The sequence below is a fragment of the Papio anubis genome, chromosome 10 (assembly GCF_008728515.1).
Source record: "Papio anubis isolate 15944 chromosome 10, Panubis1.0, whole genome shotgun sequence".
Classification (NCBI taxonomy): domain Eukaryota; kingdom Metazoa; phylum Chordata; class Mammalia; order Primates; family Cercopithecidae; genus Papio; species Papio anubis.
Window position 1 is genome coordinate 115,217,417 of NC_044985.1, and position 12,860 is coordinate 115,230,276.

At 46.1% G+C, this 12,860-nt stretch overlaps 1 protein-coding gene and 3 non-coding genes across 4 annotated transcripts; all 4 read right to left on the reverse strand.

The window, feature by feature from the left end:
* Positions 1-2,192: 2,192 nt before the first annotated feature.
* Positions 2,193-12,455, reverse strand: NCL (nucleolin). Its single transcript, XM_009183298.2, has 14 exons — positions 12,192-12,455; positions 11,219-11,335; positions 9,548-10,028; positions 8,690-8,884; positions 8,502-8,588; positions 8,174-8,315; positions 7,001-7,125; positions 6,248-6,371; positions 5,631-5,788; positions 4,434-4,557; positions 4,069-4,202; positions 3,453-3,579; positions 2,847-3,070; positions 2,193-2,698 (listed from the first exon to the last, which is right to left on the reverse strand). Exons 1-14 carry the CDS (start codon positions 12,207-12,209, stop codon positions 2,622-2,624), a joined length of 2,133 nt encoding a protein of 710 aa, XP_009181562.2. The 5' UTR covers positions 12,210-12,455; the 3' UTR covers positions 2,193-2,621.
* Positions 3,243-3,379, reverse strand: LOC116269287. Its single transcript, XR_004176766.1, has one exon. It is a non-coding gene; the product is annotated as a small nucleolar RNA SNORA75 (small nucleolar RNA).
* Positions 3,878-3,957, reverse strand: LOC116269293. The gene has a single exon (XR_004176772.1). It is a non-coding gene; the product is annotated as a small nucleolar RNA SNORD20 (small nucleolar RNA).
* Positions 8,395-8,464, reverse strand: LOC116269292. Its single transcript, XR_004176771.1, has one exon. It is a non-coding gene; the product is annotated as a small nucleolar RNA SNORD82 (small nucleolar RNA).
* Positions 12,456-12,860: the final 405 nt, after the last annotated feature.

The window sequence follows — 12,860 nt, forward strand, 5'->3', positions numbered from 1 at the left end:
GTTGGCCCGGCTGGTCTCAAACTCCTGACCTCAGCTGATCCGCCCACCTCAGTCTCCCAAAGTGCTGGGATTACAGGCCTGAGCCACCACACCCGGCCCTCATCTTCATTCTATAGGAAATCAGCGCACATGATTAGAACAAGCACTGACAAATCACAGGACTGGACCATCTCTACTTGCCTTAAGGAATAGGAAAGAAAAAGAATCAGGAGATAGGAACCTTAGTGTCCTGCCCTTGTCTTGCCTCACAGCAGGTTAGTAGAGGGGCTGAGGAAAACGCCCAGCTGCTGAGCACACGAACAGCAACTGTCCCATTATTAACAGCAACTTGATAGCAATGCAAGCCCCACCTTGGGAGCCATGAGCTCTTCCTGCAATTCAAGCCCTCCCTTGCACACAGCAAGGGAACCTACCAAAATCCCACTCCCATAGGCTCTCCAAGTGTTGAAAAAGCAGTGGCTGTGCTGCACCAGAGCCACCAGCAATCCCAACAGATGGCCACACAGCATATAGACTATCACTTACTTTAACCCATGAGCCTCCCAAAGATTGCACAAAGAAACCAGCTGCAGCACATTCTCAACTGGGTGAAGGCTGCAGGGAACCAAGGGGAACCCTGGAGGCATTTCATAGATTCCAGAAGACCTAGACACCAACTTCACAAGGTTTTTCAAACTGTTTCTGTCACCCAGACTGGAGGAATGCAGTGTCGGGATCAAGCAATCCTCCCACCTCAGCTTCCCGAGAACTGCAGGCTTATGCCATCACGACCATCTCTTGTAGAGATGGGAGTCTCACTGTTGTCTAGGCTGGTCTGAAACTTCTGGGCTCAAGCCATCTCCACACCCAAGGTTCCCAAGGTGTTGGGGTTACAGGTATGACTCACGGTGTGGTGCCCGGCCTCACAGGATCTTTCTTGAAAACCACTGTAGATAGATTCTTATGTTCATACTATTTCCCTTGCTGCAATCTGAGATTTAATCCACAACACCCCTGATGGGCTTGTTATCTAAAAGCCTTCAATTCTAGAATACAGACTGCAAGGCCTTCCTTTTTTTGTCCTTGGGCTTGCCTCATGGGAGACCCTCCCACTGCTTTTTATCATAGCTACAACCCTCACTGGCCGCCTTCCTCTCTAGAGCGTGAGTCTTGTAACTGGATTGTCACCACCCCCGTCCCCTGGACATGGAACAGGGCTGACAAGCAGTAGGTGATAAGCACAAGGATGTTAACATTTCAGCAGCCCAACTCAACCAGGGTAAACTTAAACCAGCTAAGGTTCTGCATGTTTCCTTCTAAGCTTATCAAAGTATCATAGTTTGATTTCGCTAGTCTGACTAAAACAGGGTTTTGCACTTGGCTACCTATGTTGATTTTGGGCACTGGGTTTCATCTAAATTCATCACGTTGTTGATAGTCCCACCTCTCATGTGGCCTTCATCTTTTACTAAAAGTGAAGGTTGAGGCAAGTACTTAAGACCAGAAAGAATAAACAACATACATAGTACAGAACAAATGGCTTTTTAGGGGTTTACTGGATGTGGTTTCCTCCCCAGCCGCATGGTCCCTGAGTGTCCACTGGTCTATCCATCTAGCATGAGTTCTTTTCCAGAACTGTTTTGGAGACTCGCCGTTACCCAGCCTGTAGTATAGTGGTGCGTGCTTAGCTCACTGCAACCTCTGCTTCTCAGGTTCACGTGACTTTCCTGCTTCAGCTTCCTGAGTAGCTGGGACTACAGCAGTGCATCACCACGCCCAGTTAATTTTTCTTTTAGTAGAGATGTGGTTTTACCACATTGGCAACGCTGGTCTTCAACTCCTGACCTCAGGTGATCTGCCCACCTCGGCCTCCCCAAGTGTTGGGATTACAGGTGTGAGCCACTGCTCTTCCCAGATGCCCTTCCTTGGCCTAGGAGACCTGACTAATGTGTTCCTGCGCCTCTTTCCAGAGTCTTCTACAGGACATAATCCTCAGACCTGCTAAAACTGGGAGAAGCTGCAGCAGCCTTCATCAGCATCAGGGCTGCAGGAGCGGGTCCCCTCACCAGCATTTCAACCAAGTTGGGGGCTGGGATACTGGAAACGCACGCACTACGCCATTTCCATTGGGATGGGTGAAGTGAGTGGCAGAGCTGGCTTTGCCATGCTCTCCAGTGACATTCCAGTGGAAACACTCTTTAGGAAGTAACACGTCTGGCACCAGAGTTGACTTTTAATTTGTCCTAAAGCCGCTGAAGCAAAAACCATAAAACATTCTGCTTTCTTTTCTTTTACAACCCCACGAACGCAAAAAAAAAAAATAATAACAAAAGAAACAACAACAAAACCCAAACTATTTGTAGGAAAAAATGGTTTTGTACATGGGATGAAACAATATAAATTCAAAACTTACAGATAAGGGTTAGCTCTATCACTCAACTCTTTAAAAAGTTTATATGAATATCCAGTCAAAACCAACAAGGGATTGCCCTTGAAATGTTAACTAGACGGATTTCCAAGGAGACCACAGGACTGTATACTGTCTTGGAATGTCCTCAGAAGGCTCTGTCATTGATCAGGTAACAGTAAAAACCCCAGAGTCCTTTCTTTCAAATGGAAAAGGGAAAGCAGAGGGACAGAAGCTATTCAAACTTCGTCTTCTTTCCTTGTGGCTTGTGGTCACCTCCTCCTCCTCTGCCTCCTCGGAAGCCGCCTCGCCCTACAGGGGGAAGGCAAGACACTGTTAAAAGAATAGGTACAAAAGTTCCTCCTCCCAGTGATTAGGAACCGTGACAAGGCACGGTCTGAAGAGCATATGCTACGTGGTGTCCAGTAGACATTGAAGTCATCATCCCTGTGTGCCTTACCTCCAAAGCCTCCCCGGCCTCTGCCACCAAATCCTCCTCGGCCTCCTCTGCCACCACCTCGTCCTCCAAAGCCGCCTCTGCCTCCACCACGACCCCCAAAGCCACCTTCACCCTTAGGTTTGGCCCAGTCCAAGGTAACTTTATTTCCATCAATTTCACCATCTTCCATGGCCTCCTTGGCAGCTTTGGCATCCTCCTCACTGTTGAAGTCTACAAAACCAAACCTAGAACACCAAATGAAATTGCCCATTATAAAAAGCACCTACTGCACATGTCCCAAGTTAACTGCACACGCTGGGGAGCCATCCCACAGAAAGTAGCCTTTAGTTGGGAAAAGATACCAGTGACAGAGTAGCTCTCTATGGAAAACTAACTGGTGTGACAGCTTGAACCCCAGAATGTCTCACAAAACAGCTAAATATACCTCTGTAAAGACAGAAGGTAAAATAATGCTAGTGCTGTGAATTCTCTCTTCTTCTCGTGCGAATCCATAAACTGCCACTGATAGACAGAAAGGAGCTCAATGAGAAGACACCTTAGACTCAAGGTCTCCACCGAACAAAAACCCCTTCAAGTGAAAGCAGCACTCATGCTTTCTTCCCTTACCCTTTGGAGGACCCAGTTTCCCGGTCAGTGACTATCCTTGCCCGAACAGAGCCGTCAAATGACTCCTTTAATGTCTCTTCAGTGGTATCCTCAGACAGGCCTTTGACAAACAGAGTTTTGGATGGCTCTGGGGAAGAAAAAAAATTGTGACTTTATGTGAAGTCACAGTTCGTAGTAACACTGAATTTGCACAATGCCTGGTATGACTACTGGCCAAGAATGCTTGTCTTAGTGGAAAAGCAGTGAAAAGCAACTAAGCCAACTAGTCCTTAATTAAAGTAAGGCTATTCTGAGTTTACATTTTTTAAATTGCCACTGCATAGTTGATATTCTGCTATGGAAAGTGGGAGAAGAACCCAAGCAGGTGCTGCCCACTGGATGGGGCAGGAAATCATGGGCAAACTTGCTGCTCTGAGTTGACACAGCTGGATCAGAACTTGACTATCTAGAGGAATCTTCTTGAGATTTCATCAATTATTTCTCAGGTAATCAGTCATCATATCCAGTTATTGTTCACTCAGTAGCAACAGGAAACACAGAATTTGTGCAAAAAATAAACACCAAAAGCACTGAGAGTGCTACCCCCAACCACAGCATCCTATCCAGGTGAACTTACGGCTTCTGGCATTAGGTGATCCCCTGGGTCCTTGCAACTCCAGCCTGATTGCTCTGCCCTCAATTTCCCTTTTATTACAGGAATTTAAAGCTTCTTTAGCATCTTCGAATGAAGCAAACTCTATAAATGCATACCTGAGGATGAACAGTTAATGCTTAGAGTAAGTTACCAAGCACGTGCTCCTTCACTGTCACAAGATGCTGCCAAGCCTTCTCTCAAGTTGGTACCTAAATGACGCTCTTTTACACTCATTTACGTAGCTAAAATTATTTGGCTTTTCTGACAGGATCACATGACCTTACGTTCCTTTAGACCTGTAAGACATATATAGCCTGTAACTGATATAAAGGTATTAATTATCTTACCCTTTAGATTTGCCATTTTGGTTCTGGGGTACTTTGATAAAAGTTGCTTTCTCAAATACTTCCTGAAGAGTTTCTTCTGTTGCACTGTAGGAGAGATTGCTTAAAACCAGAGTTTTTGATTCACCTGCAAATAGAGATGCCACATTCCTAAGACTCTGAAACAGTGGTTCCCAGCTTCGGTCAGAGCAGTAATATTTTATTCCTAAGCATTTCAGTGCTTGAAAGAGTTAACACACAAATACTGATGATGTAAGTGAAATCCACTTTTGTTACTCAACATATTAAGTACTTAGTACATGTTGCAATGTTCTGGTGGTGGTTCTTTATGTATAGGCTGACTACTGGCCTGTTTTCCTAGAACAATAATCTGAGTTCAAAACACACATAGTCGGCCGGGCGCGGTGGCTCAAGCCTGTAATCCCAGCACTTTGGGAGGCCGAGATGGGCGGATCACGAGGTCAGGAGATCGAGACATCCTGGCTGGGGTGAAACCCCATCTCCTACTAAAAAATACAAAACTGCCAAGTGATTGGCTCAAGCCTGTAATCCCAGCACTGGGAGGCGAGGCCGGAGGTCACGAGGTCAGGAGATCCAGAGACCATCCTGGCTAACGGTGAAACCCGTCACAAAAATACAAAGCGAGGCGAAGTGGCTGACCTGTAGTCCCCAGCCTTCGGGGAGGAGGCTGAGGAGACAGGCGTGAACCAGGCCGGGGGCTTACGCAGTGAGCAGAGATCGACCCACAAACAGAGCCAGACTGAATCTCGCTCAAAGCTCACGCCGGAGGCCCGGCGGGCTGTAGTCAGCCATCAGGAGAATAAAGAGGCAGGAAGAAGTCTTGCTCGTAGAATGAGCTACAGTAAGCTGAGATCCGGCCACTGCACATTCAACCAGACCACGAGACTGTTCAAAAAAAAAAAAAAAACACACACATAGTCAAAGTCATTTAAAGTATAAAACATACCTACAAAGGAAGCTTGATTTGCCTACTGTATTCCAATGCAAAATGATTTTAGAGCTCTCATTCAAGATCGGAAATTACTATTCCAAATAAGAGTATAACTTGGGGTATAATGTCCTTGATCTTCACCTACATTTAAGTAACTTTGATTAAAAAGTATAAACTTATGAAGTACAAAGACACAAAGGAGTTCCCTCCATCAATTCTGGAACCCCGTAACAAGCCTAATTTCTTACCACTCCAAGTGCTATTCTTTCCACCTCTATAGTCTTGATTTTGACCTTTCTCTCCGGTATAGTACAGGGAAATAGATCGCCCATCAATCTCTGTTCCCTGCTTTTCCTCAAAGGTTTTCTCTGCATCAGCTTCTGTCTTAAATTCAATATAAGCAATCCTGCAATGGAGGGAGAAGAACTCATGGTTTTTAAAACCACATTAACACAAATGCTTTTACCTCAGCAACACAGAACTTGCTTCAGATCTGAATACAATAAATGCCCTTAGTTTTATGCTACTTCTCAATCAAACTTGAGCTTCCCTCTTACTTCCCACTACAGTTTTACAAATACTCAAAATTTTTTCACAGTAACCTCACCTCACTGAACTACTACTCACAAAGTATTTGTTGTAAGCTAGGCACATTTCTTGCTCCTTTATATGTATTACCTTGTCTTTTAAAATCACCCTATGAGTACGTTATCCCCATGGTACAGATGGGTAATTGAGGCACAAATTTACAGGTTAAACTGCCCAAAATTACACACCTAAGAAAATCAAACCAACATTTATTTTATAAAGCAGGAATGTGTATTCATGTTAAGAAAACCCTTACATTTCAATAGACAGAACATACCCTTTACTTTTCCCATCCTTGCTGACTAATCTGATCTCCGCAGCATCTTCAAACACTTCTTTCAATTCATCCTGAGTAACTTTGTAAGGGAGATTTTTAGCCAAAAGCGTTCTCGCATCTCGCTCTAGATTAAAAAAACAAAAATGAGCTCCATGGCCTGAAAAACCAAAGGTGGGGGGCAACAACAAAGAGGGGGAAAAAAAAAGACATAGCTCTATTCAACAAATAATTTGAGATCCTATAATGTACAAGGCTCTGTGCCCTGGAGATATAGCAGTGTCAACACACAAGTGGTCCCTCCATGTTGTCACAGCTGATGTCAAACTATCCGCTGGGTACACTAGAGTTCAACCTGGAGTAGATGCATATTATTTTTAGAAACAAAAAAGGTGAACATACCAATTTAAAACATTACAACTGTATATAGAGAAATAAAGTAAAAGATGCAAACAGTAATTAGGGACCTAATCTAGTTTCAGTGAAGACCCCTTTACATTAATTTAGGTGCATCTAATAATTCGTGTTCCGTATAAAAGTGCTCTTGCTTGCCTAACTCAAGAATTTACACTGTAACACTAGCAAGCAGTGCCAAGTACTCTTGTAAACACCAGCTCATTTAATTCCCACATTAAGAGGAAACCAAGGGGAAAAAAAAATTTAAAAAGAGGAAACCAAGGGAAATGGGTTACAAAGCATTTTCCCTAGCAGTCTAGCTCCTGAATTTATTGCATAATCTCCTAAAGCCTTACATACCCTTCTTACTGTCTTTTCCTTTTGGCTTCTCTAGTTTAATTTCATTGCCAAAGACTTTCAAACCAGTGAGTTCCAAGGCTTTCTCCAGGTCTTCAGCAGATTCAAAATCCACATAACCAAATTTCCTTCAAGGTGGAGAGAAGGGCAAAATTACAACAGATGAAAACACAAATTGAAATCCACAATATGTATTCTAGACAAATGTGATGATCACATTTTAAAAAGCACCCCTAATATTAGCAAAACAAAGTCAAGGCTCTGCAAATTGTAGCTATAGAACAAGGTCTCAGTACGGAGATATGACATGCACATTCACGTTTGAGGTCATCATCATTAGCTAAATTGCTTATAACAATTCACAGTAGCAGCTGACAAAAGAACACCTGTAAGCACTAATACAGGAGAATCCTGCCTGGATAAAAGCATTCACTATGATGACTAGTCAGGTCTAATAGTTTCAGGTACTTCCAAGAAAATAACCATCAAATTATTATTATTTTAAACTGAGACAGAGTCTCAATCTGTTGCCCAGGCTGGAGTACAGTGGTGCGAACTTGGCTCACTGCAACCTTCGTCACCCAGGTTCAAGCGATTCTCCTGCCTAACACCAACACTGGTGCCTCAAGACCCCAATTTAGGCTGGGCACAGTGGCTCACGCCTGTAATCCCAGCACTTCGAGAGGCCGAGTTGGGTGGATCACTTGAGGTCAGGAGTTCGAAACCAGCCTGGCCAACATGGTGAAACCCTGTCTCAACTAAAACTACAAAGATTCCCCAGGCGTGGTGACGTGCACCTGTAATCCCAGCTACTCAGGGGGCTTAGGAAGGAGAATCACTTGAACCCGGGACGCAGAGGTTGCAGTGAGCCAAGATTGCGCCACTGTACTGCAGCCTGAGCGAAAGCCAGAGTCCGTCTCAATAAAAAACGAAACAAAACAAAAAAGACAAAAAAACTTACTAAGGTTATTCTGTGCTATACCAAGTTACAACTTGACTGTGAAAATTGCAATCCAGGGACTCTATGGTTTAATTCTAACTTAGTTCACTAATGCTAATCCTTGAAGATGTTTACACTATTCATGTTTAAGAGTGGCAGGCTAAAGTAACTGTGCTAATAGGGGAAGGAAAAGTATTAACAGACCCATGTGTATGTAATGTGCATGAAGCACTTACCTAGTCATACCAATTCTGACATCCACAACAGCAAGATCATTTTTAGCAAAAACATCGCTGATACCAGTTTTTAACTCAGGAGCAGATTTGTTAAAGTTTAGGTTTCCAACAAAGAGATTGAAAGCCGTAGTCGGTTCTGTGCCTATACAAAAAAAGCTGAACTCAGTCTACTTGTGAAGTGTGGTAAAAAGTTAGTTTCCAAAGCAAAATTTCTATACACAGCACATCAGCACACTGCAATGTAACATCATGTTTCAGTATTAAGTCCCTTTGTCATTCATCATTTGTGCTGTTTATCTCCCCCACATCCCCTAATTCTGCAAGTTACCTTCCACTTTCTGTTTCTTGGCTTCAGGAGCTGCTTTCTGTTTGGCCATTTCCTTCTTTCGTTTTCCAGGTGCTTCTTTGACAGGCTCTGGACAAGATGTCAATGTATTACCCATCAATAGCCACAAACACTTAAGTGCCTTCTTTAAACAACTCATGTCAATGTATGTCAGAATCTAATTTAATTACCTTCCTCCTCCTCCTCTTCCTCCTCATCTTCATCATCATCTTCATCCTCATCATCTTCATCGTCGTCGTCATCCTCGTCCTCATCATCCTCTTCTTCATCTTCATCCTCAGCCACGTTCTTGGCTTTCACAGGAACAACTTTTGCAGCTTTCTTTCCTTTGGCTGGTGTAGTCTCCATAGCTTCTTCTTCAGAGTCTGAAAGATAAGCCACCTAAAAATTGCAGCAATCTCCCAAAACCAACATCGGTTTTAAAATCTAATGCAATCCTGTCACCATGTTTAGTTAATAGTCATGGCAAGAATAGATTACTTGGGGCCAGGCAGTGGCTCACGCCTGTAATCCTAGCACTTTGGGAGGCCAAGGTGGGTGGATCACCGGAGGTCAAGAGTTCGAGACCAGCCTGGCCAACATGGTGAAACCTCGTTTCTACTAAAAATACAAAAATTAGTAGGGCATAGTAGTGGTCGCCTGTAATCACAGCTACTTGGGAGGCTGAGGCAGAACTGCTTGAACCCTGGAGATGGAGGTTGCAGTGAGCCGAGATAGCGCGCCACTGCACTCCAGCCTGGGAAACAGCAAAAACTCCCGTCAAAAAAATTAAAAAACAAAAACAAAACAAAAAAGATCACTAAGAAACAAAATCCTACATTATGAAAAACACTCACAGAATGTGCTGTTGAAATTTTCTCAGGAGGGACAAAAATCATTCATGGGTAATTAAGTCTCACACACAACAGCCCAGAGAATTCCCACAAGGACTCTACTCTCATCTCCAGGTTGTTGTGGAATATGTTGATCCCAGAATCTCAAGATATCTTGCAATCAGAAGCCCAGTAACTACCAAAACAACAACTTACCATCTTCCTCATCGTCATCATCCTCATCCTCATCATCTTCATCATCCTCATCATCCTCATCCTCTGAGGCAGGGGCAGCAGCTGCTGCTTTCATCACTGCTGGTTCAATTTCATCTTCATCCTCATCTTCGTCCTCATCATCCTCATCATCTTCCTCACTGTCATCCTCCTCCTCTTCATCACTGTCTTCCTTCTTGGCATTCTTACCATTCTTTGCCCCCTTGGCTGGGATGGCAGCACCCTTCTTACCAGGGGTTGCTACCAATGCTTTGCCTGGTGTGGCTCCCTTCTTGCCAGGTGTGGCAACTGCTTTGGCTGGTGTAACTGTCTTCTTGGCAGGTGTTGCTGCTGCCTTTTTGCCTGGAGTGACAGCTGCTTTCTTGGCTGGTGTGGCAACTGCAACCTTTTTTGTTGGGGAAACTACCACCTTCTTTGCTGAGGTTGCAGCAGCCTTCTTGCCTTTCTTCTGAGGTATGACAACCTTGAGAATAAATGAAAACCAAACCAGTAAGTCCAGCCCCACACCCAAAAAGATAACCATGGTCCCAGTGAGTGTTAGATTCTGGCAATGCCTCTGGTTCAAGACCACATGCGCTAGACACATGTTAGCATGTTAAACTCCAGGCTTCTGTTATGTTTCTTAGGTCAGAGCCCTTATTATCAGGTGAATACCCAGCCATAAGGAACCCTTTTGAACACTTAAAATACCTCTGAACCAGACCTCTGAATTCTTGCACCTCATACTTTCCCAAACCCCAACTTTCTCATCTGAAAATGGTAATAGTATCATATTACATGTATAACAATAATGAATTGCTATGCGTAAATTATTCAGAACCTTACACCTAGGAGGCTCCAAGCATTAACGTATTAAATCATTTGGGGCTCCTATGGTGGGTGGCAGTACTGAGTCCAGTGAAGCTCAATTCTTAGGACCTGAGATAAAATGAAGATCAAATAGGCTAAACATAATTATCCCTTACAAAACTATCACACATCAAAGAGTGAGCATGTTAGTTTGATAAAAGCCATCGTTTAGCTACATGAAAATCCCATAGTTTTATTAGGCAATGTGTGGAAGAATAAAACTTTTATTCAATTCTCAACGAGAAACCTGAGCACAATTCAGTGCTCAGATGTCTTTACAGGGAGCAAATCAAAGGCCAGGACTGCCAAAGAGTAAAGAGGGTCAATGTTAACACAAAGAGGTGGCAGCCCTCAGTCTACACCAAAGATAACTATAACGCAGTGAGTAGTATTACAAAGTTTATATATAATGGAATGGAGACCAATTAATCTTAATTGGAGGCTAGGAAAGGAATCTGGGAAGGTTATCCTCAGATCTGAATACAATGCCCAGCTCTACATGTCGGGGTGAGGCTAACATGTTGAAACTGGAAAAATGTAATGATTTAACACAACAAATCACACTCCTTGCCCTGCAGAGGCACATGGAAAGGAGATCCCCAGACCTCTTGTCTCAAACTCACATTCAAATACTTAGCCAAATGACACCTTGACATGTCAGTGAAGAGCTTGTGAAACAACCACTACAATAGGACATACCTGGATGAGTAAAATCTTATTTTAGCCACAGACATCCAATTTCATGTCTTAACTCTCCATTGTTGTAGTTTTAACACAATTCTGCATTAAGCTGGATAAAATTACCTCTTCTCCACTGCTATCATCTTCTTCATCTTCTGACATTTCTTCATCTTCACTGTCTTCTTCTACCTCCTTTGGAGGAGGAGCCATTTTCTTGGGGTCACCTTGATTTTTACCTGCCTAAAATGGACACAAGTAGGTCATTACACCTCCACCTCAACATTTCAGGCCATTCATATTTTGCCATTACTGTTCATATTAAAACGCCATCATCTCTCCTTCCTCAGATCCATTTCTCATAGTGCCAAACAGCACAACATCAAAACGAGTCCTGATGGCAATGCAAGATGAACTACTTTCAACCGCCCACAATTTTCCTCCCGGGCTTCACAAACAGAAAACCCGCCCGAAGGTAAGAAGTAACTACCTTGGTTTTCTCATGAACATTATGCCTTTCCCAGCAAGACAACCCCGCCCCTTAAAGAGGAGGCGCGGCCACGTGGGGGTACCTGGTAGGCCACCACGTGCCCGAAACACGGCGCAAAAGGCACGCGGCAGAGCCACCTTCCGGGGCCCACCACGTGTCGGCTCGCCAGGCCGGGACTCCGAATAGGGCCGATACCGCCATTTCCTGGCGCTAGGCACCGGTGCCTCTGGAGATTCCAGGACCCACGCGGCGCGGCCCACGTGGCAGGCCGCGCTCCCGGGCACGTGCGTCAGGAGTCGGGTCCCGACTCGTATGCGTCGCAGGAGTTTGGTCTCATCTCCCCACCCCGGGGCCCAGCGCCCCCTCCCCGCGCTCAGTGACTCCGTCTTTCCCGCCGCGTTCGCCGCCCCCAGCACCTGCAGAAGCTCTTCACCTCGCCACCAACTAGCCAGAAGCCGCGAGACCTCCCCACTAATCGCGCGAGACTTCCCGCAGCATGGCGCCCTAGAACGCGCCCGGGACTGCGCGCAGGCCCTCCTCCCCGCGCCGCCGCGCTCGCCCCTCGGAGAGCAGGCCTAGACGTCTGCGCTCGCGCTCAAGGCCGTTTACCTTCGCGAGCTTCACCATGATGGCGGCTTATGGCGGCGGAGTGTGCAGCGGAGAAGTGGCGCAGATGAGTCCAGAGGAAGCCAAGCGACGGCGATGGCGGCCGCGGGTGCTGAAGATCCCGGAGCACGTACACTCGAAGGCCAGCGACAGCTCGAGACTGAGGCGAAAGACTGAGCCTGCCCAGTAATCGCCTGTGGAAAGGCGACGACGGCGCCCTCGTGACTCCGTGCCGACCAACCAGAGCTCGCGGCAGTCCCCCTGAGCCAATCGCGAGCCTCTAACCAAGAACGGCGCGGGGCGGGGAGTGGGCGGGCCGAGGCGGCCACGGGAGGGGGAGGGGCTGGCAGCCGTGCCGTGGGGGCGGGGCTCGCTTTGTGCAAGGCCGGCGCTGATTGGGCCGTGGGCGCGCGGGTCCCGGCCTGCGCCGTGGGACTGGCGTTTTTGGCGCCGGCTGTGAGGGGACCGCGGGGGTGGTGGAATCGGGCGGTCTAGGGATCTCCAATGTGGCTGGCTCCCTAGGCTCGGGCAGCCTTGGAGTTCCTCAAAGACCCCGCGCGCGGCCCCGGCACGCACTCACGCCAGGGCTCCAGGTGGCCCTGGAGAAAGAAGCCCGCCAGCCCCGGAAGTTCAGGGACCGCGGAGTTCCCGTTGGCCCTTTCGGAGGCACAG

Bases quoted from the DNA above. Each gene is read 5' to 3' on its own strand.
- NCL (XM_009183298.2), bottom strand. The intron at 10,029-11,218 runs GTAATTTTATCC...TTTATTCTCAAG, and splicing joins ATGATAGCAGTGGAGAAGAG to GTTGTCATACCTCAGAAGAA. The intron at 3,071-3,452 runs GTAAGGGAAGAA...TTGGTGTTCTAG, and splicing joins GAAACTGGGTCCTCCAAAGG to GTTTGGTTTTGTAGACTTCA.